Source organism: Marmota marmota, unplaced genomic scaffold (genome assembly GCF_001458135.2).
Source record: "Marmota marmota marmota unplaced genomic scaffold, marMar, whole genome shotgun sequence".
NCBI classification, from domain to species: domain Eukaryota; kingdom Metazoa; phylum Chordata; class Mammalia; order Rodentia; family Sciuridae; genus Marmota; species Marmota marmota.
In genome coordinates this window covers 2,383,028-2,407,946 of record NW_026000207.1, presented here as the reverse complement: position 1 = coordinate 2,407,946, position 24,919 = coordinate 2,383,028, and the positions used below count along the sequence as shown (strand labels likewise).

Below are 24,919 nucleotides of genomic sequence, written 5' to 3'. Positions count from 1 at the left end.
GTGGATGTGGGCTGATGCGATAGTCCACGATGCAGATTAGCGGTGGACACTGGGGCAGGTCGGGTGTGGCGGGGAGGTGGGTCACTGGGGTGAGTCCTGGGGTGTGTGCTTGGTCCCTGGTGAATGGGGCGTCTCCTGTTGCCCCGCCCTGAGTGGCTTTCCCCCTCTACACCCTCTGCCATGAGCTTCTCCCCCGCCTTGGGCCCAGAGCCACGGAGTCGGTCACCTGTGGACTGAGGCCTCTGGAACAGCCCCACATAAACTTCCCCCACCCCCGATTGCTCCTGTCCCGTGTTTTGGTCACAGTAGCAAAGCCAACTGAGACAAGGTAAAGTTCACATCACGTCAAGTTAACCTTCCCCTAGATCTATGTTTCACGGACATAAAAACACAGGAGTTGTGCGCGTCGACCACGTGACCGTCCAGCACGTGCGCACGCCGAGTGGTGCTCAAGGCAGAGGGAACGGCTGTCTCCTCCACGTTTCTTCATGGCGACGACATCCAGATCCCTCCTCCCGGCTTTCTGAGACATACAGCACACTGTTGTCGATAGTCACCTGCACGTCTTAAAGGCACCATGGTGGCATCTAGTACATCACAGTGTGTGCCGCCATCCCTCTGCTCCAGTTTTCAACTCTGTAAAGGACAACCCCACTCTGAAGCAGTCCCCTCCCCGCTGTCCCCACCCCGAGGCACCAGTCAGGGCCCCTGTAGACCTTCAGGCTCTCTCCCTGCCCCCCAGACATGGGTGCCTTCCACAGCTCCATTACCAGCAGTCAACCTCATTCTGAAATATTAAATGGAAAATTCCAGAAACAGACCGCGGATAAGGTCAGGTCCTCTGTCACGGCGTCACGGTGCTCATGGCCAAGTCAGCCTGAGTTTCCCTAGCGGCTCCAAGGCACCAGAGTGTGTTCAGAGAAACATGATGCGTGGGCTCAGGCTCTGTCCGTGGTTTCAGTGTGGACACACAGGGTAAGGATGACCCCTCCTGGGGCTGGGGGGGCACTGTGACTTTTATTGTATGCTAGTGACAATAAGAAGCGCATCCGACTGCCTGAAAGAACCAGGACTATTCTAAAAACAGATTTATCAGACCACAGCTGAGGATGGGCGGGGTGGGGCCAACCTGAGGACAGGAGACGGGGAAGGCCGCGCACAGGGCGGACAGTGAGCCGTGAGTGGGGGATGGATGTGGAGCCCGTATTAGGAGGGCTGAGGGAAGGCCATCAGTGCCTGTCCAGGGACTTAGTAACCACAGGTGAAGGTGTCTAGGACACGCAGCCTCCACTGGACTCCTTGCAGCCAAGGGGACAGAGCCCCGTAGACACTGGCTCTGCGGCTCCCTGAAGAGGCCCAGCCTCCTCCCGCCCACAGCCTGGCCTCCCACTGGTCTCCGAGCTCCGCAGGCCTTCACACCATCTGGCTCTTGGACACGGCCACACCAGGGTTCTGACGGAGGTGCTCCTCCTGACAGCCACGCTGGGTCTGTGGGAGGGGCGGGAGGGGCCTGTGCACGGGCTGGACCCTGGGCCGCGGGGCTCTCCTCTGACTGTGCCAGTCCTCTGCCACCACACCCAGCAGCAGAATGAGGACCACGGCACCGAGGCAGATCCGGACCAGGTTCCCCTGGGTGTGGTCCTGGCGGGCGAGACCTGGGGGAACGGTGGGGTCGGAGCAGGGGACAAGAGCCCATCCCCAGGACACCCCAGGCCCTATCTGGGCTTCTCACACTGCTACCTGATCTTGTGTGGACCTGTTATTCTCCACCCGCTGGGATGCCCGACTCCTTCCTAGGGCGCCACAACCAGTGTCGGGGCCGCGTAGGACAGACTGTCTCACCTCCCACACGTTCAGACAGGCGACTGTCACCTCCCCCGGGGCAGAAGAGAGCTACAAGGAATTTTTCTCTCTCCAGCCCCTTCGAGAACCAGCCTTCCCTCCTGATCTGATCGCCCACTCTGAGCTCCTGCGCCTCCCTAATGTCCTTCCCACCAGCCCCAGGGGCAGCGCTCGGCTCCCACGCAGGGCAAGGGTCTGCTTTGGGCGAGAACAGGGAGAAGGGGCAGTCTGAGAGGACGGCTTACCAACTGGAGCGCCGGACCCCTCTGGAGAGACGGGGACGTTCCTGGACATGGCTAGGAATCAAAGCAGGCCAAGTGTGAGCAAATGGGACCTGCCCACCCCTGGAGAGGAACATGCCGCTGGGGAGGCAGAATCCGGGGCATTGGGGAGGACAAGAACTACAGAGGCGGCCGCCCAGATGTGACCCCATGCCCAGCACCATGAGGCGTGGGAGCCCTGGCTGGGATGGCATTGCTCACACCACGTTCTGAGAGTTAGATCAACACAGACTGAGCTTCCCTAATGCAACATCCTGAATCCCGAGATTCGCACAGTTTGAAATTTTTCAGCACTGATGACACCCCAAGTGGAAAATCCCACGTGACAGGTCACGGTCAAAACACAGGGGCACAAAAAATGCTGTGTGGAACTGCCTTCAGGCCCCGTGTGTAGGGGCACGTGACCCAGCATGAGTCCCATTTGGACTGGGGTCCCATCGGCAAGATACCTCCCTATCCATGGGCAGATGTTCCAAAACCCAGGGCCCCTCTGGGCCCAAGCACTTCAGACGAGGGTCACTCAGCTGTCACAGACACATGGGAAGCACCCACGTGCCAACTCTGCTTAGTCCTCAGTACTCCCTGAGACCTGCCGGGTGCTCAGCGTCGTGCTGGGTGACAGGGACCTCGAGGTTGATCAGACATTGTCTGCGTGGGGCTCCCGGATTTTAGAGGAGCCCAGGAAGTGAGATGACAGTTTTGACATGCATTTCTGCAGCAGGGACCTCTCGGGACACTGAGCTCACGGGACAATGCCAATGCAGCCTAGAGAGTCGAGATCGGCTTCCTGGAGGAACCACAGTGACAGGAAGTAGGAGGAAGGCCGAGCAGGCGGCTGGGTGAGTCGGGAGAGAGCCGCACAGCCAGACCCCGAAGGCCAAGAGCGGCTGGACGTCTACGCTCACCCAACAGCCAGCTGCTGCGTCCTGAGGGCACCGGAAAGTTCTGAACCCAGGAGGGGAAGAACCCTGTCAAGGTGGTGGACAGGACCCTGTGGGGCCAGGGGCCTAAAGACAGCCAGAGCGGCATGGGACCATGGGGACCCCTGACCTGTCCTCAGAGGACCCATGACCCTGATGCAGTTGGAGTGTGTCTGCAGAGGACTGGAGTAGGACCTGTGTCGTGCAGGGACAGTGGGTGGGGTGTGGGAACAAGTTCCCGTAGAGACGGGCGATGGTCTTCCTGTTAGCGCCATCCTCGGACAGGCGTCCCTCCCCACAAGGCTCCTCTGCTGGCCTCGGAGCCAGCCCCCGGGCCTCCATGCTCAGCCCAGGGCTGTCCTGGTGAGGGGAGGGCTCGCGACATGAGTTAAAGCCCAGAGGACAGGATGGCGGAAGAGAGCCCGTCTCACACGCCTCCCCGCTGGGCTCCAAGTGTCTGGCTACTCACCGGTGGTCGAGGCTCTGTTCCTGGGTGAGGTGATCAGTCTCCTGGAGGCTTCGGGGGACTCTAAGCAGAGGGATCATAATGACATGGATGATGTCAGTTCTTCCCCAAGGGCCCCTCTCTGCCGACCCCTCAAGGGGCAGTGGCTGCCCAGAACCCCTATCTCTGAGGAGAGACAAAGTCAAAAGGCCCCAAGTCTTAGCATCCACCTCTCTGGAGAGAACCGGATCCCGTGGTCAGCTGGTGGACGCTCAGGCCACTTCCACTGTGGTGCCATTGTGCGTAATGCTACTGCAGCCGTCACACACGGACCTTGTGTGGACCTAGGTTTTCAACTGTCTTGGTACAAACCCTGGAGTGAAATCGCTGGGTCATGGGACAACTCTATGTCTAACTCCTCGAAGGACCGCAGGCTGCTTTCCAAACACGGCACCATTTTACACCCCACCAGTAACGGAGGTGCTTCCAGCTTCTCCACATCCTCACCAACACCGTCTTTTTGTTTTCCTAACTATCCTGGTGGGCATGGTGAATTTCGTAGGGACATGAAAATGTCAACATAACGACTGACCAGTGGTCTTCACCAGCCCCCGGCACGAGCTCAGGAGGCCCCTCCACCAAGGCCATTTGCTGACCCAGGGACCTCCCCTCGTTTTTACCTGGCCACCAAATACTCCTGAAGCCCCTCCGTCTGCACCTGTCCTATTCAGCTCTTGTTGTCATGGGGCTGGCTGCGCTGGGGACTTATATATGGTGGGACCTGCTCAAAAACCTGGCTCACACTCAGCTCTGCCTGGAGTGGGACTGGGCTTCTCAGGGCCACTTCTCCTCCTGTGAGATTAGTTAGTGAAGCTTTTGAACAGTGTGTGGCGCTGCCTTCCCGGGAGACCACTCTGCAATCAAGGAAGGTGGACAGCCCAGAGGGCCTCAGGGGCACTGTGCCCAGGGGAAAAGGCCACCGGAACGGTCACAGACTGGGTGGTGCCATCCATCATCTGTTCTAGAAACGCAAAATATACACACAGAACTAATCAGTAGATGCCAGGTGTTGGGGTGGTGGGGAGGGGAGGGTGTGGATGGAATATGAAGGGGTGTGTTAGGGTTTGGATGTGAGGGTCCCCCAAAAGCTCATGTGTATGACAATGCAAGAAAGTTTAGAGAGGAAACGATTGGGTTATGAGGACCTTAACTAGCGGGGGTCATTGTAGGCAGGCAGGGTGAGACTCAGGAAGGTGGGACACTGGTGTGCATTGGGAGACACACACATGGGGTACTGGGACTGGAACCAGGGGTGCTTAAGCACAGAGCCACTCCCCTAGCCCCTTTTATTTTTTCATTTTGAGACAGTGTCTCAATAAGTTGCTGAGGACCTTGCTAAATAACTGAGCCTGGCCTTGAACTTGCAACCCTTCTGCCTCAGCCTTCTGAGTCGCTGGGATTACAGGCACGCACCACCTCACCTGGCTGGGGTTTATATTTTGCACACAGCTCGCTCGCTCCTGTGCTCTCTCTCCCTCTCTCTCTCTCTCTCTCTCTCTCCCTCTCCCCCTCTCCCTCTCCCTCTCCCTCTCTCCCCCCTCCCTCCCTCTCCCTCTCTCCCTCTCCCTCTCTCTTTCTCACTTCCCCCCTCCTTGATACTGGGGACTGAGCCCTGGGCCACTCTGAGCCGCAGCCCCAGCCCCATGGTCTCTGAAAGGCTGAGCCTGAAGCAGGAGTCCGGCTCTTGAGGCGCACCTGTGTGTAGAGGCCTCGCAGTGAAGACTCCTGTACTCACTGCCCAAACCAAGACAGTCTGAACCTGTGACCATCAGAGGGGCCTTACAGGTGGGAGAGGGAGGTGGGACAGTCAGAGACTGGAAGGTGCTGCAGAGCTGGCTCTGAAGATGGAGGAAGCCAAAGACTGTGGCACCTTGGAAGCTGGAAATGTGCAGGAAAGGACTGTCCCCTGGAACCCCAGGAGGAGCACAGCCCTGTGGACATTTCTTTCATCTCAGTGAAAGAAATTCTGACTTCCTGAACCATAGGTGATAGCTCGAGTTGGTGTAATCAGGAACTTTGGGGTAATTTGTCACAGCAGCAACAAGAAACTCGTACATCCCCAAAAGCCACCTGGTGAGGTTCCCTGCCTCCCATGCACCCCTTGGAACGGCCCTGAGGGCCTCGGAGGCTGAGGAAGGAGAGTGGGGTCTGCACCCCTTACCTGTGACTGTGAGCACCACGGGGTTGCTGGGGCTCGACCACAGGTACGGGGAGACGTTCGAAAAGCTGTAGCACCGGTAGGTCCCGCTGTGAGCAGTGGTCGCAGGGGCCATGGGGAAATCTGCAAGGTACCGCTCCTCGGGTCTCTTGTGGAGCCCAGCGTCCCCCTCCTTATACAGAGCAAACTGGTCAAAGCCATACTGGCTCTGACACTTCAAGGTCACATCCCCCCCTGGGGGCACCACGGGGCTGGGATGCGCAGTGAGCGAGGGCTTGTCGAAGACCCCTGGGAGGAGAGAAGACGGGGTCAGAGCCGTGGCCAGGTCCCAGCTACCTCACTTCTCCCTCCTGGAGGGGCCGCTCCCTGCCCCAGCCCCGGGAGGGGGGTCACAGAGTGCTTAAGGGACGCGTCCAGGTCACATCACAGGGCTCGGGTCCAACCCTGGTTCTGCTGCCAAGTAGCCCTGTGTTCCTGGAGAGAAGCGTCCCTCCACATCTGGGCCTCAGAGGCCACTTCACTGCTGTGAGATGGGCGTGGCTGAAGGAGACCACGTAGTGATCAAAGTCCAGCAGGGAAAGCCCTCACCCTGAAGGAGTGGCCAAGCAGCATGGTTTAGGACAAAGGCGTGTTAACGGCGCTCTGCAGCCTCCGTGGGGCCTGTATGAAGCACCAGCTTCAGGCCACTCCAAAGCAAGACTCCAATTCCCTGAACAAAAACCCGTCAACTCATCACTACTAATGTCCCTACTTCATAAGGAAACGACAGTAACTTGTCCACCTTAGGTAACGACTCTGTACTGTAGGCTTGAAATTGTCAAAGAGTAGATCTTAAGTGTCTCACCACAAAAATGCTTGTTTGGGTCTTGGTGTAGGTGCTGGGGGTTGGGGTTGAGCCCAGGGGTGTTTGACCACTGAGCCACACCCCCAGCCACAGAGTCTCACTAAGTGGCTTAGGGCCTTGGTAAGTTGCTGGGGCTGGCTTTGAACTTGTGATCCGCCTTCTTCCACCTCCTCAGCCAACAAAAATGCTTTCAAAAGGTAACTATAGGGCCAGGTGTGGTAGGGCACAACTGTAGTCCCAACTACCTAGGAGTCAGAGGTGAAGCCCCAGGCCCTGGGGTTCAAGGTCAGCCTGGGCAGCATACGAGACCCCGAATCAAAAAAAGCAGCTGTGTTTCAGGTGGTAGATATGGCAATCCCTTCATCCTGGTGATCACCTCACCACATATTCCTGTTTCAAAACATCGAATTGAGTGCCCGAAAGACATATAATTTTTATCTGTCAAACGTATGTCAATAAAGCTGAAATTGTCTTGAATTTTAAATGAATCAATAACTTGTCCAAGATCACAGGACAATAGGTGACGAGCTGTAGTGCTCCCGTGGGTGTGGGCTGCCAGCTCTGCCCTCCCAGACCTGAGTGTAAAGTACTCTGAGCTCACCATCACTGCCCACCCTGGTGACGACACACACCACGGTGACACATGCCTGGCACACAGGATCACGAAGGCAAAGAGCCATGAACAACCCTGGTAACTGGGGGCCGTTCACTCCTTCAACACTTCTCTGTGTTATTCCCTTTTCTTGAGGGGGGAGGTCATGCTGGGGATTGAACCCAAGGGCGCTCCATCACGGAGCCACGTCCCAGCCCTTTTTACTTTTTATTTTGAGTGAGGGCCTCAGTAAGTTGATGAGACTGGCCTCCCACTCGTCCTCCTCCTGCCTCAGCCTCCCAGATTGCTGGGATCGCAGGCGGGCGCCTCCACACCCGGCTCTTTATCTCTGAAACGATGATCACGTGTCAGTTCTAACAAATAAAAATCACATCAGGTGGGAAAAAACTAGAGAACAACTGAGGCAAACAGGCAGATGCGTGGCACATCCGGTACCCTCCAAGGTCACGGTGCAGTTTTAGGTAGGGGCCAGGGAAATACTCAAGGGGAATACAGCCTTCAAGGTGGACCCCAAAAAAGTGGCGAGGAGGCCGGGCTGGCGGGCCCCAGAGGCAGGCAGAGACAGCAGGAGGGGACGTGGGATGGAGGCACACGGCCAGCCGGCACCCAGGGAGGGGCAAATCTTGATTTTGTCCAAGTGATTAACAGGTTGAAAAATACTGAAAAATCAAGTAGATGATGAAAATCCACATCGTTCTCAGTTTGAATGTTTGTTTATACCTCCCCCCAAAGAAGGAGTTCTCATCTTCAGACGGGCTGTCCTGGAAGCAAGCTCCGGACAACGCAACCCCCTCCCCACCCCCGGAGAAGTGTGGTTAAGAACTGCGCTGGGGCTGGGAGGCACGGCCGGCCGCTGCTCCTGTGGCCTCCGCTTGCAGCAGGCTTGGCCAGAGCCCTGCAGGGCCGTCCACCTACAGATGTGATTTCTGTCCATCATGGGCGTTTCTGCATGAATGTTTGATTTTTAAAAAACATGTTGCATGCAGGGGCTGGGGTCGCGGCTCAGAGGCAGAGCATGCCCTATCACCTGTGAGGCACTGGGTTGGATCCTCAGCACCACATGAAAATAAATAAATAAAAGTATTTTAAAAATCAAGATTATGAGTTCAGACCCAGGCGGGCGGCCCTGAATCCACTCCATCCCCCACCCTCCAGTTACCACTCCATCCCCCACCCTCCAGTTACCAGTGGCGACCAGCTCCAGATGGTCACTGGGGAGCGACCACTGGGACCCGTTCTGGTAGGAGCAGCGGTAGCGCCCCGCGTGACTCGTTTTCATGGCCGAGATGGAGAGGAAGTTCTGGTCCTCGTACTTCTTGGATCCCAGTTTCTCCAGGCGGTACAGGTCCACGCCCGGAGGCCCCTGGCACCAGATGGTCACCGACCTCTCCAGGGGCACTAGGGAGCTGGGCAGAGCCCGGAGGGAGGGCTTGGGAAGGGGGCCTGAAAGGGATGTGTGACCGAGGTCAGTGGCCGAACAAAGAGGCCCCTCTGGGCCCCACACTGCGCCTGCCCGTCACACAGGGCCTGCGGAGAAGCACTCACCACTCTGCGCTGCGGTCACCCACCGCCCCAGACACAGCCCTGGGGAGAGAAGAGAACCCGCGGTGGGGACTCCTTGGCAGACGCCTCCCGTCCCCACTCGCTTTTCACTGTATTTCAGTTTTTCCAAAGCCACCCGTCACTGTTACGCGAAGGAAGCCGAGTCCCTAAGGACACACTCTGGGGGTGGTATTGCACAGAGTCCAGAACAACTAAATCCACCGACACAAGCCTCCAGGGCCCTGTGGGCAGGACCCGGAGGACGGGGCAATCCCCTGGGGCTGGGGTTTCCTGGGGGAGGGGGGTGGGCACAGGTCTCTGAACCAGAGGCCGGTCTGCGACACCCTGAACAGACTGAATGTCACTCCTGGGAAATTCTGAGCTATGTGCATTCGACCACAATTAAAATTTTAAGTCAAAGATGGACTGTGCCTGCCCTGGGCAACCCCTCCCAGACCCTGAGCAGAGCCGCGGGGACTGGGTGCACACTGACCCCTGCTGTCAGGGTCTGGGGCGCTGGGCACTGACTTTCTCAGCAGAGGCGCTGTGCTAATTTCCTAAGGTGGGCCCTGAGCCCCCAGGGTGCTAGTGCTGTGTCATTATCAGGCCACTGAGACAGGGTCTTGCCCACAGTCCCCAGCCACGGCAGATGGATCCTAACACCAGCAGCATAGTTTAGTGGTAAAGAACGTGGGTCAGGGAAGCCACAGAAACAGCAGACTGCAGCTCGGGGCCCCGGGGCTGGGGGAAGACACCCTGCAGGGCACCCACCGCCCAGGGCTAACCACGGGTTGACTCTTGGAAATCCCTGAGGATAGATCTTAAATGTTCTCACTATTTGAAAAATTCAGCTGAGAGGTATGGCTATGTGACTTAGCCCGAGTCAGCCAGTCCCCAAGGAGCTCGGGTATGGAAACACCATGATGCTGTGCACTACTGACACATGCAGCTGTCGTCAGCAAGAAACGCTCAGCCCGTCACCCCCCGTCAAATATAAGGGGAAAAGTTAAAACCCAGCCTGGATTTGGTGGCAAAATTCCTTAGTTTGTATCTGAGTCCTTGCTGTGGGGACAAGTCACTTAACCCTCCGGTCCCAGTCACACTGTAAAATGAGGGAGGTTCTAGGGCCTGCCTCGTGGGGCCACGGAGGATTCCAGGGCTCAGTGTCTTAGAAAGGGAAGGAAACGACCCAGAACCGCAGGTCACCCGCGGTGAGAGTGTGCTCAAGGGCCAGCGCGGGAGCAAGTCAAGGGCCCTGGCTGCCCCTCGTCCTCGGAACACAGTCCTTCACTGCCTGCTTAGCCTCTCGGGGCTGAGCCATAGGAAATGACGGCACCAGGTGCCCAGCACCAGCCGGTGGAGAGCAGGAGAGGCACCGAGTCGGAAAGCAGCCCCCGCGAGCTCCGTGCTCCCCAGGGGCGCTTCATCTCCCGGGGTTATTGATCCTCTTTCACCAGGGGCGCAGTGCCTGCCCTTCGGCATCGCCCAGTCAGCCCTGGGGACTCACCGAGACAGAAGAGAGCAGTCAAGGATGGAGACATGGCTGCTGGGCCTGGGCAGAGCTCCGTGGTGGAGGCGGGAGCAGAGGCTCAGGCTGCAGTGAGGACGGAGAGGCCCCCCCCCGCCCCGCCCAGCCCGGGTTTCCTAATTGAGGCTCATCAGGCTGAGCTGTCTCCTCCGGAGAATGACTTGCACACGGGCTCCAAGGAGGCCCCTTATCTCCTCTTGCCAGCCTGCTGCCCCACCATCCCTGCCGGCCTGCTGTGGCCTGGCCTGTGTCCCATACTCCCGCTGTCACCAGGGGAACACAAATCCAGGCCACACGAGGTCTCACTGCACACCTGCTAGGAGGGCTGTGACTGCCGGCAGCAATGTGACGGGGCAGACAGAGATGGGATTCCTGTGATCTAGCAGGTCCACCTCTGGGCACGAGCCCGGAAGGGTTGAAAGCCGGGCCTTGAGGAGGTATTTGTACCCCCGTGTTCATGGCAGAATGCTCACAGTGGCCAAAAGGTGGAAGCCACCCAGTGTCCATGCACAGGGTTTGGGTAAGCAAAATGGGATATCTAGATGATTGACAGATGGAGAGACAGACAGACAGGCAGAGATAGAGATAGCCTGGTCTATGATTTGTCCTTCAGGAATGACATTCTAATACCTGCTATAACCTACTCGTCCTGTCTACCTAAAACGTGCCTGTGACCGATCCCGTTCCTGATTGTTGAGGACCTTCCTGCTGTCCTCCACAGCAGCTGGGCCCGTTACACTCCTGCCAAGGGTGGAATGCGTGCAGACATGGGACAAGCACAAGGTGCTGGTGGAACGCATCTGGGGACCCTTGATAGGAAGGCTTCAGGGCGCTTTGATAGGAAGTGGGGATGCCTGGGGTCCTGGCAGGTGGCAGAGAGATTTGAGGAACAACAGCGGGTGTGGTGTCGGGCCTCTCCACCCTGAGCCTCACCATCTCGTCTGCCCTGGGCCAGCTGGTGAGCCCCCTGGAGGGCAGAACCCCCAAAGGCCCTGAGGAAAGGGGCGTGCTCATGCGGCTGGAACTGAGCGTGCACAGAGCTGGGCTGCAGATTGGAGGGGTCACATCAGGGTGTCTGACCGCAGCACTACTGTCCAGGGCACCCCTGTTGGGGCCAAGAGGGCCTCCTGGAGACAGGCTGCTGAGTGGCAGCCGCAGCCCCCCACTAGGTGTTGCGAGCAGGAGTCCCCTTCCGGTTGGGCCAGCCACAGACAATGTGTCAGAGGTTGCCAGAGTTCTCTGGGGAGAGACCAAGGGTGCAGAATCCGAACCCAGACCATCCAGGGACTTGGAGTCCACTTCAATACTAGGACCTCTTCCTGGAAAGCTGACCCCTCCCCTCTGGCCCGGGCCCCTCCTCTGGATTCTGCAGGGTGGACCTTTCTCCCAGACGTCCTGTATCATCGTCAGTCAGATCACCAAAGAGAAACCAGCACATGGTGCAGAGGGCGTGTCTCTGAGGTCCTGGGAATGCAGGGGCTTGTCCGGGGTTCTCCACTCTGAACCGCGAGTCCACAGAGGCCAAGAGCCGTGATGAGGCTCAGTGAGCAGGAGGTGCTGCCCTCTGTGGTCTCGGTGTGGAGGCCACGCGGCTGCTGGACCCAGCACAGCGCAGCCTCTGAGGTGGGCTGAGCACCCAGAACGTCCCCTCAGCAGGATCTGCCCGGCTCCAGACTCCTGAGGCCAGGACCCCCATCAGGGTGTCTGGGGGCACAGAGTCTCCCTCCCAGGTCACAGCACAGTCGAAGCTCTACGGCTGGCTCTGTGGTGGTACCACGCACACCCGAGGTCCACAGCAGGACTGTGAACCCACGGAGCAGTAACACTTCCACCCGACAGACAGCCTGGCCGGCCGTGGGCCACCCGCCATGGTTAGAGGAGTGGCCAGCAGGACCCGGCAGCGGTTCCTTCACCGCCCAGGGCACAGGCCATGTACCCCCCAAGCCCTCCTGTGAGAGTGTCCGCTGGTGCCTCGGGGGGAGCAGGTGGGTTTACATCAGGCTGACGTCTTGACAACTGGGCTGTTCACACACTGTCATGGACTTTGTTCATTCCAAAACAGCAACTATCTACTGAGCACCTGCTGCATGGGGCAGCCCCTGGGTACAGAACCCGAGGAGCTTGGGCCATGGCAGGGCAGATGGAGAGCACGCTGTTTTCTGAGGCTGTGCACTGAATTCCCACGAGCCTGGCGAGGAAGCCAGGCCGCCTCCTGGGCCAGGCGTAGGGGAGTTCTTCCCTCAGGGTCTCAGGCCTGCACTGGTCTCAGCAGGGCCACCTCCTCCTCTCAGGGCTCGCTGGGGGCAAGAATGCACTCCCCAGCTCCCGGATTGTTGGAGGACTTTGCTTCCGGCTCACAACGTGGCCCCGCCCCTGGGTCCTGGAGGAGAGCCGCACCCCAGGAGGGGTCCCGGCTGTGTTGAAGGGCGGTGTGTCCGGTGTGTCCGGTGTGTCCGTGTGTCCGAGCCTGGCCAGGATAAGCTCCCTTTTGCAGAATGTGGAATCCACTGACTTGGGCCCTCAATGACTTGGGGGGGTGGCTCGCTGTGCCCAGCCATCTCACAGTCAACGGTTCTGTGTGTGGCAACAGCGATACAATCTAACCACTTGGCAAAAATCCTGACCCAGTTGAGTGCTGTTCACTCCAGTCCTCACACTGGACGTTGGACCTCAGCCTTGACCGTCCGCGTCTCCCCGCGTCCTCCCCACCCTGCTCCTTATAACACCTGTTCTACCCTCAGCCTTTGTGTGTCCAGCCTCCGTCCTTGTCTGTTCAGATGCCACGTATCCCTGAGATGGTGCAGCCTTTGCCTTCTGCGCCCGGCTGCTCTGTCGCGGCCTGACGTCCTCCAGGTCCATCCTGCCGTGGCAGCTGCAGGACACCCTTCTCCTTAAAGGCTGAGCGGTACTGAGTGATGAGCACAGAGACGTCCCCATGTCCACTCTCCACGGAGCTGGCGTCACACAACTCGACAGCAGAAACACAAAGAGCCTGGTCTTTAAACGAGCAAAGGACCTGAATTTTGTTTATTTCTGTGACTCACACGAATGGCCGACAGATACACAAAGAGGTGCTCCCCTCACTGACCGGCCACTTCGAGATGCCACTGAGGAGCTGAGGCATGTGGGGGAGGGTGACAAGGGGACCCTGCACCTGAGCCTGTGGAGGCTGCAGCCACGGGGAGAGCCACGGGGAGAGCCACGGGGAGAGCCACGGGGGCTGAAGGGGTTGAAGGCCAAGCCCCCGCGTGAGCCAGGTCCCCCTTGGGATCACAGTGGGCAGAATGGACTGCCCCCCCCCCGGGAGCACCGTGACCAGCGTGCTGCAGCGCCACCCACAACGTCCAGCTGCGGAAGACTCAGGGTCCTCCTCAGGCCACTTGTCTGCTTCCTGAGGGCTGGAGGGCAGGCTGGCCTCCCGCAGCTGTAGCCAGTCCCTTAGAGGAGGCCTGCCTGGCCACCCGCCCCTCCCCACGTGAGCCCAAGCAGGCTCCTCTGAAACACTTGGTGCGAATTGCCAGGAGCGGGAACTGTGCCAGAGCCCCCGGGGTTCCCGGCAGTGCACGAGCTTCTCTCTCCGAGTCTCAGGGCTCCCACCTGGTGGCTGGCGCTGAGGGACACGGAGCGGCACCTGGGCACTGCCGTCCACTCAGCCAGCCCTGCTGTCCTCTCAAGGCGAGGTGAGCGTGGCAGACACACAGGGCTGTGTTGACCCATCCTGGGGCGCTCGGGAGAGAAGTGGACCCACACTCCTGGTGAGGGTCCTTGGGTGCAGCTGGACATAGGTCACCTCCTGTGGGCCTTCTGCAGCAGGGACCTGCCACGGGGAGGCACACGTGTGGAGCGGGCACCTGGGCTTGGGCTGGGAGGAGACGGAGTGGTGGGAGGGCTCACCTGTGTGTCCACCTGTCCATGCTCCCTGTGCTCGGTGTCATCTGAAAGGGCAGATGAGAGGGTGGACCTCCTATACGACAGTCCTCAAACGACCCGGTCCCACCTCCCAGGTTTCGGAGCAATACATTCTCCAGGGGACAGTCATGGCCCCAGGCAGGGTGGAGCTGGCTCCTGTCCTGCCCTGCCCCAGGCCTCCAGCTGCTTGGCTCCCGCCCCACACAGGCCGCCCTGCTCCAGTCCACTCACCTTCATCTTCCCGCTGGACGTCAGAGGCAGGGCTGGAGCTGAGGGGAAGGGAGGAGGGGTGTCATGGAAAGTCCCCGAGAGGACTCAGAGGATCTCTGAGGTTTTTATTGGGGGAGTCTGAACTGTCCTACCTCACGTCCCACACTGGGCTCTTGGTCCCACCGTCAGTCACCCCTAGGAAGGGACAATGGTCAGGCTGGAAAGGAGCAGCCAGCCCCGGCCCACAGTCCTCCCCGATTCACCTTCAGCCCCAGGACATACTGCGTCTGGCCCGACGTTGCCCTCGGTGTCGGCATAGGCAGAGGCCCAGGAGGAGGAGGCAGAGGCCCAGGAGGAAAGCAGCGGCGGCCGAGACCCCAACCACAAGGGGACTAGGTGGACCTGGGGGTTCACACACAGTGAGGATCCACCTGCACCCTGCGGCACTGATCACCCCTAAACTAAACCATCCACGAAGGGTCGCTGGCCACGCAGGGACAGCAGTGAACCCTCCCCACCAGGGTGGTCAAGCAACAGGTGAAGCCTGGCCCCCCCAGGGACAGGCGCTGTGACAGACACTCACAGCATCACCACAGAGGCCCTGTGAGGGGAGCTGAGCCCTGAGGGCACGGACACCCCGGTCTCCACCCTGCAGGGAGTGCTGCTTCCCCCAGCTCAGGGGAGGGGCCCTGTGGCCCTGGACAGCACTCCACAGTGTGAGGGAGGGAGTCCCGGACGGGAGCGCTCAGCCTGGCCAGGGCAGTGCTGGGACCTCGGAGGCCACGGAGCACCTCTAGGTCTAAGCACCCTGCCCCAGGGGGTCCACCAGCAACGGGCAGCGGTGGCTCTCGGCCTGGCTCCCTGGTGCTGGGTGGAGTGAGAGGCCAGTGCAGGGAAAGTCACAAGGACCAGGTGACAGGGCACCTTGGTGTGACAGTGTGATGTCGGAGAACTGAGGGTGTCAGGGCTGGCGGATAAGGCTGTGGGCACCAGGCAAGATGACCTGAAGGCGCCCTCCAGAGAGGGCGGGGGAGTTCCGCTTCCATGAGAGGCCGGGGAGGGGGCCCGGACACCTGTCCCTCAGGAGCTCTGCGGCTGGCCACTGGAGTCAGAGAAGGACAGCTCTTGGACGTGTGATGCAGGCCACAGGATTCTTTCTGACTAGAGCTATAAGGCCAGGGGCGTCCGTGGAGAGCAACCGACTCAGCTGTCCCCGCCCAGCGCTCCTGTCCCCAGTGGCCAGACGTGAACACCAGCCATCTCCATCTCCTCCTCCACTGTCCTGGACCTCTTCCTGGGGGCCGGCTGCACATGTCCACCCTAACCCAGGCCACTGTCACACTGACCAGTCACGTCAGAAGGCCCCAGCAGGGTCTCTCACCCCTCTGTGCTCGTGTCCCCTGGGTCACCCCTGGCTGGAGCATGTCCCCTCCCTGACACCTGAGAAGTCCCAGCTGCCCAGAAAGGGGAAGGCCTGGGGACTCGGCCACTGGAGCAAAGGCAGGAGCTGTACCTCCCTGGCCAGCCTGCAGGGTCCTGGACATAAGTCCATCCTGGGCACCCTGCATAGATGACCATCCACTGTGTCCACCCACAAATGGCCACTCTGAGGTACAACGGCTGTCACAGCATCACACAGAAGGGGACCCAGAAATTCACCTACATGAAGAAACTTCAGAGACATTTGTAACATGTGTGTCACCAGTTAGTGACATGCTGACTGTCCCCACACAGAGAGGGACTGAGGGGAAGGGACTGCAGGAGGTAACAGGCACCAACGGACCACTCCATCGCTGGGGACTCTGGTCCACGAGCCTGTCACTAGGTCATGGAGCATCTCCCCATGGATGGGAAAGGACATCGCTGCCCCAGCCACTTACTTACATCTGCCCCAAATTGTCACAATGAATATGTAAGTGCTCAGGGTCCAGAAATCACACAGAGTGACCACGGCTAGGACCCGGTGAGGGCACCACCACACAGTGTGGGGGCCGACCTGAACGCCTCGAGACACCCCTGTCCAGGGCAAAGGCTCAGCGGTCAGACACGCACTCACCTGTGACCAGGAGATCAAGGGGGTCACTGGGCAGAGACCAGAGGCGGGGTCTGTCCATTGAGGAGAAATAGCACCTGTAGGTGCCCCCGTGGGACAGGGTCACAGGGGACATGAGGAACGAGCTGTGGGTCTGGTGGGAGCAGTTCTGGGGCCGGGAGGCTGCCCTGTCTCTGCACAGAATGAAGACGTCATAGGAATAAGTTGTGTGACAGAGCAGAGCCACCTGTCCCCCTGAGGCCACCTGGGGACCAGGCTCAGCAGTCAGGGAGGGCTTCTCCTTGTACATTCCTGGAAGAAAACAGATCCAGCTTTAAAACCACCATGAAATGGACCCTGGCTCCCCTGCTCTGGTGTCAGAGGAGGAGGAGGATCCAGGAGATGCTGACCTGGATGAACTTCAGGGACCAGGGGACAAAACACAAACTCCTCCCACTTTCAGGACCGAGGACAGGGGGTGGCTGTACATGGCAGGAGGCTGAGCACCCCCAGGACCTGCAGCCCCTCTCTGGGCAGCTGAGACCCCAGTCAGCACACAGGAGGGGACCCACACAGTGGGCAGAGACCCTGGGCAGGGTCTGCTCTGGGCACACGTGGGTCAGTGAGGTGGGCAGCAGAGTGTGTGGCTGGGGACCGTGTCCTTGGCTCTCCTCACCTGTCACCACCAGCTCCAGTGGGTCACTTTGTCCTGATGGGAGTCCTTCTGTCCAGTATTCACAGTGGTAAGTCCCTGCCTGGTTGTGTGTCACCTGCTGGAGGGAGAACTGGGCCACCTCTGGGGCTCCCTGTGGGTCTCTGTCACGCCACAACTTAGTTTCCACATGATACAGACGCAACTGTGTCACCCCTGGAGGAATCCTGCAGACGATGGTCACAGCACTGCCGTGGGGAACCAGAGATCCTGGCTCTGCCCAGATGGAGGGCACCCCTGGGAGAAGCAGAAGAGCCCCGTCACCTGTGACCTGGTGTCAGGAGGGCCCCATCCAGGGCTCTGCCCCAGCCCATCCTGGGGGGCGAGAGGGGTGACCTGGATGTGAATCCAGCCTCGCCTCCCTGAGTGGTGTCCTGGACAGGGAGGGACCTCCACCCTCCACCAGGAAGGAGGGTCATCTATTAGACCTAAATTGCCGTCAACAGGATGTCACCAAGCCTGTGACCCGAGACCCTCCCTGGTCCCCTGGAGCTCCACTCCAGTGTCTCCATTGAAGAGTGGCCTCCCTCCCTGGGCTGCCTCCTGTCTTTGGCAAACTCGAGGCTTCAGAGTGTCTGGGCTCCGTCCTGCAGTCTGTCTGTCCATCCTGCACATCCTGGCGGTGGAAAGCCCCCTGACCAGGGTCGGACCCTCACGGCTGGGGCTGGGCTTTGCTGAGGGATCCCCCAGGAGCTCGGGAACGCCTGCCTGAGGAAGCCGTGGGCCAAGGTCCAGAGCAGTGACCCTGTGGACCTGAGGCTCAGACTCCGGCTGCCGGGAGAGCGGATCTGAGCATGAAGCAGAACCACAATTATTGCAAGTCCTGCCACCTTCGAGCCTCCGTGCTGGGGAGGAGCTCCCCCACAGATGAACCCTGCAGGGTCAACATGTGTGCTGGCTCAGGGTCACTGCTCCTCCACCAGAGGTCACTGTCCCACCTGCCCAGCTTTCTCTTTATAAATGTGTGTGGGTCTTCCGTAATTCCCCCTGGCCCCTGTCCATATCCTACCTATGAGTCTCACCTGTCCACCATCAGTGAGTCACTGTCCATCATCTGTCACTATCCACCCACAGAGTCCTGTCAGTCATCATCACTAGCTATATCTGCCATCCAGGTATCTCCTGAGTATACTCACCTGACTCTTCATCTACACGCACCTGCACCCTGAAACCACTCACCTGAACCCCAGACTAGTCAACCCCACTGTAAAGCAGTCACAATGCAAAGGTTCAACTAATTACACCTAAATTGAACTTCTGTTCAAATCAAATGACCTCATCTGCTGGGCGAACACCCAGAATATCCAAAGCAGTCCTGAGCAGGAAGAGCAACACTGGAGGCATCCCAATACCTGATCCCAACCACGCCCAGAGCTACAGGAACAAAACCGCACCAAACTGCACAAAAACAGGCACATAGACCTGGTACAGGACAGAAGACACAGGACAGACCCACAGAGACACAGTCCCCTGATGAGGACCAAGGTGCCCAGGACACACAGGGCAGGAAAGCAGCCTTTGACACCAAGGGTGCAGGGACAACGGGCTGCCCACATGGGGAGGAGGGAACTAGACCCCGCCTGTCACCCTGCACAGTCACCTCATGTGGACCACAGACCTGGGAATCAGACCAGGAACCTGCACCTGCTGGAAGCCCACGGAGGCTCAGGTCAGCCTCAACATCCTGGTGCAGGCCCAAGGCCTTAGCAGACCCTGACCCAGTAAGTGACCCTGAATCAGGAAGTGGGGGACATCAGGAAGAGCTCAGCCCAGCAGGGGAGGCACCCTGAGGGAGAGGAGCTGCAGTCGGGAACTGGGGCAGGAGCTGGCAGAGGCCCAGAGCCACACAGGGCCACGCTCTGCATTGTCGGAGCAAGAGGCCCTGAGCTGACCTCTCAGAGAGCAGAGGGTCAGAGCTGACCAGGTGACCCCAGCAGAAGGACTCCACACCCAGGAAGCATCACAGCTGCCATTCTCAGGAGGAAGTGGGTCCCCGGCAAAGTCCCAGCCCTGGCCCTGAGTGTCCATGTCCATCTCTGCTGTTCCGAGGCAGATCTCTGGATGCCAGGAGAGACCCCCTTGTCAGACGGACACCTCAGTCAAGGCCAACCCAGAACAGAGACTGTGGGCCCAGCACCTGGCAGGTCCCTGGCAGGAGTCCGAGGCTCCACTTCCCCCCCCCAGGCCCACGCTGCCAGACCCAGAGCTGCCCAGGGCTGAAGGGGACACTCACCTTCCTGGGCCTGGGTCCTTTGCTCCAGGAAAAGCACTGCAATGGGGGGACCTGGTGAGAGGGCAGCGCCCGGGACCCGGGACCCCTCCCCTGAGCTCAGGCCCAGACCTGCTACAGACGCTGGGCCGTGGCTGATCCGGCCAGCCCCTGGCCAGGACCCCGGGGGGAGTCCCCAGGAGGACCAGGCCGGGCCTCTCCATCTGCACCCTCCCACCCAGCTCGTCCCCTCCGTGCTCACCTAGTCCCAGCAGCACAGAGACCCCTGTGGCCATGGCCGAGCCGGGCCCAGGTCCCCTCACACCCAGCTGGCCGCTCAGGAGCCTCATGGGACACACCCAGGGCTGGAGCCGTCCGGGCCCTGGAGCCCCTCCTCACATGATGGTGACACTGGCTGCCACCCAGGAAGGGGAGGGCTCCCGGCGCAGGACGGGCTCTGCCCTGGCCAGCACCCCTCAGGCTGGGTCTCAGTTCCTCCCAGGGTTTCCTCCTCTGGTCCTCGAGCCTCAGAGACGTGGGAGGGGTGCCCACGCCCGACCGGGGCTCGCGGCCTGCACAGGGGGAGGAGACCCCTGCTTCCTCCTAAGACTGGGGACTCTGGGTGGGCTAGGCCGACCCCACTCTGGGACTGTGCAGGAAGGGCCTGTGGGACCCAGGAGGGCGGTGACAGCCAGCCTCTCACTGCTGGGACCACACACCCAGGGACAGCCCCTGAGGAAGGAGACGGGCTTGGGTCCAGCTTCAGAGGTTCCAGGCTCTGGGCAGGGATCCGACTGCTCGGGCCTGAGGTGATGAGGGACACGTGGTGGACGGGAGCAGAGGACGCTGTGGCTCAGGGCAGCCAGGGAGGAGAGAGGAGGTGTGGGAGCGAGTCCCCTGAGGACACACCCCGTGTCCACCCAGCCAGTGCCCACCTCCCAGATGTCCACCGAGTCCTCAGGGTCCACTGCCTCCCCAGAAGCCCACCTCTGAGCGCAGGAGGCCTCGGGACACTGCAGACCCTAACGCTGGGTTTCCCTCTGCAGCCACGGTGACCCTGGGCTCCGCCTCGCCCACACAGACCACGCCTCCTGGTGGACGGCTCCAGGCCTTTCCTGAGGCCCAGCCACTGGGCAGCTGCCTCCGCCCCCCTCACTGCACACCCAAGAGTCAGTGGGCTCTGCCCATGGTCACCCTGTATCTCTGTCTTGGGGACCACCTGGTGGCTCTCTGGTGGCACCCACAGCTGGGCTCCCTGCTGCCCAGGTACACCTCTGCTGCCCCGCCAGGCGGCCAGCCAGAGAGCTGGACCAACAGGAGGAGGCAGCCAGCTGACCGTGCTCCCCTTCCTGGGATGGGAGAGGATTCTAGGAAGGAAAGGGGAGAACTTGACCCCAACCCACAGCAAGTCCCCCCAAGTCCAGGGAGGCAAACCCCACAGCTAAGTCCTCGCCCGCAGGAGGGGATGAGCCTTTCCTCCCCGGGCATGTGTGGGTCTGGAGATGGCTCCCAGGACAAGGGTACAAGTGTCCTCCTGTAAATGGAGGCTCCCACCACCATCTGACCCCCGCCCGAGGACCCGAGGCCAGGTGGTGCCCACCCTGTGGGAGCGGAACCGGCTGCTCCTTCTGCAGATCTGACCAGACAGGCTGCTGCCCGGCCCTCGCTGGCGTGGAGACTCAGAGGACCGCAGACGCTGACGGGGTGGAAACAGGGAGCCGTCTGGCTCTCGGGCTCCCTACCCCCAGCTCAGCTGCTCAGGTCGCAGACCCCAGACGCCAGGGTGAGGCTCAGGGCACACTGAAGTGGACAGGATGCTCCAGGTGACCTGCAGCTCTAGGGGCTCGGGGATGGCCGTCCACCTGCAGGTCCACACATGCAGATGCACAGTTGTGAGTGCTAACGGGAATTCGGGGGGCTTTCTGGGTTCCACCTGCATGTCCACAGAGGCATGGCAGATGCTGCACGGCCCCTCCAGGGACCAGTCTCACCGTCCAGTCCCCACGTTGTGCCAGCTGAGGTCCCTTGCTGGACCTTCACTGCTGACTCCTTCCTGGACCCCCACCCTCCTCCCCCTTCCTCCTGGCTCACTGGCCTCCTGACTGTGGGACACTCTTGTCCGCCCTTACTGGAATTACAAGCCCCAAGCACCAAGTGCCACTGTGGCCCCAGGGTCCCGAGCATGTCCACACACCCTGGACGTCGATCCCGTGACCACCCTTCTCCCATCCTGGGTGCTCCTCACCAGCTTGCTGGCAGAGAGGGGAGCTCACCAAGACGTCTCCTGGGTGCAGATGTCCTGCCACCTCCCTGTCCTCCTGCCGTCCAGCTGCAGCAAGGCCCGGGCAGGTGTGGGGGGACCACGCAGGGGGTGGGTGCCCTGAGTGCTCTCACAGCCCAGCTCAGGAAACCCCTGGGTACAGGTGACACACGGCCACGTGGCCAGATTCAGCAGGCCTCCCCCAGAGACTCTCGTGGCTCAGCACCCACCCTGGACGTGACGGGGGGCCACATGACATAGGGCCCAAGTGTCCCACAGGGCAAGAAGGTCCCTCACACCTGTGCTGACATCCTCCTCAGTCACACCTGGGACAGAGACCCTGCTGCAGTCAGGGACATTAAGTGTGACCCAGATCTCAAGGGGGTCCCTGGGCAGAGACCAGAGGCCGGGTCTGTCCCTGGAGGAGACAGAGCACCTGTAGGTGCCCCCGTGGGCCAGGCTCACAGGGGACATGGGAACAAGCTGTGGGCCTGGTGGGAGCAGGTAGGGGGCAGGAGGCTGCTCTGTCTCTGCACAGAGTGAAGACGTCATAGGGATAAGTTGTGTGACAGAGCAGAGCCACCTGTCCCCCTGAGGCCACCAGGGACCTGGGCTGAGCAGTTGGGCAGGGCATTTCCTCATATGTTAGGAGGGAGCCGTGCCCGTGTCACCATCCTGCGGTCTGACCTGAGAGACGGAGGACAGAAGCCAGGGGAGCGTAGCCCCAGGTCAGGAGTCACGAGGACAAAACCAAACTTCTCTTCTGACTTTTTGTGACCCAGAATGAGAAGAATCGGTGCTGTCCCAAGAGGTGTGTCCCCGGGGACGCCAGTGGGAAGAGACGGGGGCAGAGGGGGCAGAGACGGAGGGCAGGTCTGTGCTGGGCACACCTGTGGGGCCAGCTGTCCCTCACCTGCCCACCCTCTCCAGCGGGTCACCACACCCTGGCCAGGCTCCTTTCTTCCCATGCGCCCAGCAGGAAGCCCCCGCATGGACGGGCACCCCCTGGATGGAGACCTCGGCCACTGCCTGGTCTCCCCGGGGGCCCTCTCTGATCTCTGCTCTATGCAGACCTAACAGTCACATCTAGGCTCTGCAGAGGAGGTCACAGAACTTCCCTGACGGTCACTGGAGCAGAGCTGAGCTCCTGAAGTCCGAGGCCCAGGTTCCAGTCCCTTAAGACACTCCAGGGCAGCACGCTGCGTGGGTGTGGGGAAGCCACCGGGGTGTGGCCCAGCAGGCTGCCTCCTGACCCTGTGAGCAGCGAAGTCAGACCTGCTCAGCGTCAGGGCACCGACGACATCAGCCCGCCTCCCAGGTGGGCTCCCCTCGGTTCCTCACCTGCGCGGATCCTTAGTGACCAGGACGTTGCAGGGCCCTCCCGAGCTTCCTGGAGTTGGTGTCGGAGCCTCTGGCTTAGCGCTCAGACTTGAGCGTCTCTTCTCTGCGTCCCACCCTCACACACACACACACACACGCACACAGACGCCTGCTCACACGCGAACCCCACTCGCTCCAGGCAACGTCACCTCTTCCCCAGGGAATCTCCGCACCCATTCCTCCATACCTGCCCGAGCCCAGCCTAGCCCAGCCTGGTGACCAGCTCCTGTCCCTAGGAATCTGACTCCTCGAAGTGCCTCAGATAAGCAGATCCTTCACAACTGGCCTATTTCACGTCGCACACTGGCCTCGAGGCCCGTCCACACGGCCCTACTGAGGCTGGACAAGACTCTGTGATACACAAGTCCCACAATTTCACTGACCCATCCTGCCCTCCATCAGCCCACTTGGGCTCTTAGGTGGGGTGCCAGCACCAGCCAGAGCCCTGTGGCTTGATTTTGCTAGGAGATGGGAGCAGACGTGACTTGTGCCCTCTGTGTCCCCTTGAGATCAGCACAAGACGGAGGGGGAGCTGTCCCCTTCCCTAGTGCTGAAGTCGGAGGAGGGCTGAACCGGGTTGGACCTGCGCCTGGAACGCAGCACTAAGGCCGCCTCAGGGACACGCTGTGAGAAATCCGCAAGCTGCTCCGTGCCACTGAGAAGCAGGCGCTCCTCCTGACGCGTGACTGCAGCGGAGGAGGCGTGTCCCATTCACTCTGAGAGGAAGCCAGCCATGCGTGAGGCTGCCCTCTGGCAGCGGCCCCTTCCCGTGCCCCACCGACTTCAGCATGCCGCCAGGCTAGCCTGCTGCCCCCCCCCAGTCCACAGCCTCCCCCACTGGGGCTCGGCCCTGACAGCTGTCCTTCAAGGCACCCATCGGGTCTCTCTAACCACCCAGATGGGGACCCAGCGCTGCCCCCCACAGGCATGATCTGCTGCCATCGCGGTGGCCATCCCGTCTTTCCCCGGGGAACAAGGAGGAAAGGGACATCCCGCCAGCGAGCTCTGTTCCACAGGAGGTCCACCCGCCCCGTGCACAGTTCAGCCACACCTGGGAGGAGCTGTCTGTTCCCTGCCTCCTTCCAGGGCATTAGGAAGGCGCTGTGTGGAGTCGCTGCAGGACACGCACGTGCCACTGAGTCCTGCAGCGTGACCCACACCTCAGGTCACATCTCCATGGGAGGCGTGTTCTGAGTCTGACGGGAAACAGGCCACCAGGACGGGTCGTAGCCCCGGCTCTGTCACCCACATCCCCAAACACAGCACCACCTGAGTGAGAGGACGGGTGTGTGACACAGGAACTCTGGAGCCACAGCCAGGAGAGGAAGCAGAGCAGCAGCCCTGGCTTCATGAACAAGCCTTGTCTCTGAAGGTTGGGAGGAGCAGGGCCCCGGAGCTCGGAGTTGGAGGGTCTTATTCCGTATGAAGCTCATGAGGTGGAAAGACTAGTGGGGGAGGGGTGGACCTGTGAAGCGGGTTTGGAGATGGAGCAGACAGATTCTGGAAGGACAGCGGGGGTCCCTCCCTGTACCCACGTGCCTGCTGGCCTCGGTCACATCTGTGAGGCACGTTGGTCGTTCCTTGGTCTCAAGCACCCCTTTTCCTATAACCACGGGAGGCTCTACCCGCAAGCCGGCTCTGGGGGTCTCCACGGGGGCCTCTGCGTGGGCGGCACTCCCTCGTGAAACAGGGTTTCCTTCCTGGGTGTGGCGGGTGCTGGTGTTGAGAGAAGTCCACATGATGAAGGGACAGATCCTCAATTGAGGAGAATGTGTGCCAAAGTCACTAGGACGTCGCCGAGGTTGGGTGTGCCATGAGTGTCTTTCTGACAGCGAACAGTGATGCTGAAGGAGGGTCTGGGTTTGCCGGGTCAGTGGGACGAGGGAAAGGGACAATGTCCACTCTTCCAGTCACTCAGTCTGCCTTTATTCCTCTTTCTGAAATGTCCTTCTCACTCGTCGGGTGTGGAGAGGG

The 24,919-nt window shown here is 60.4% G+C and overlaps 1 protein-coding gene across 1 annotated transcript; it reads right to left on the bottom strand.

The window, feature by feature from the left end:
• Positions 1 to 976: 976 nt before the first annotated feature.
• On the bottom strand, positions 977 to 19,320 carry LOC107158909 (immunoglobulin superfamily member 1-like). Its single transcript, XM_048791484.1, has 16 exons — positions 18,989 to 19,320; positions 17,061 to 17,333; positions 16,409 to 16,696; positions 14,635 to 14,754; positions 14,505 to 14,547; positions 14,374 to 14,411; positions 14,128 to 14,168; positions 13,905 to 14,050; positions 13,045 to 13,187; positions 10,213 to 10,257; positions 8,709 to 8,747; positions 8,349 to 8,606; positions 5,710 to 5,994; positions 3,513 to 3,572; positions 2,088 to 2,138; positions 977 to 1,488 (listed from the first exon to the last, which is right to left on the bottom strand). The coding sequence occupies exons 1-16, from the start codon at positions 19,128 to 19,130 to the stop codon at positions 1,073 to 1,075; spliced, it is 2,388 nt and encodes a 795-aa protein (XP_048647441.1). The 5' UTR covers positions 19,131 to 19,320; the 3' UTR covers positions 977 to 1,072.
• Between the last annotated feature and the right edge of the window lie 5,599 nt (positions 19,321 to 24,919).

Bases quoted from the DNA above. Each gene is read 5' to 3' on its own strand.
- LOC107158909 (XM_048791484.1), bottom strand. From the start codon at position 19,130: ATGGACATGGACACTCAGGGCCAGGGCTGGGACTTTGCCGGGGACCCA. The intron at 14,548-14,634 runs GTATGTCCTGGG...GTCCCTTCCTAG, and splicing joins GCAACGTCGGGCCAGACGCA to GGGTGACTGACGGTGGGACC. The intron at 2,139-3,512 runs GTGAGTAGCCAG...TTTGATTCCTAG, and splicing joins GAACAGAGCCTCGACCACCG to CCATGTCCAGGAACGTCCCC.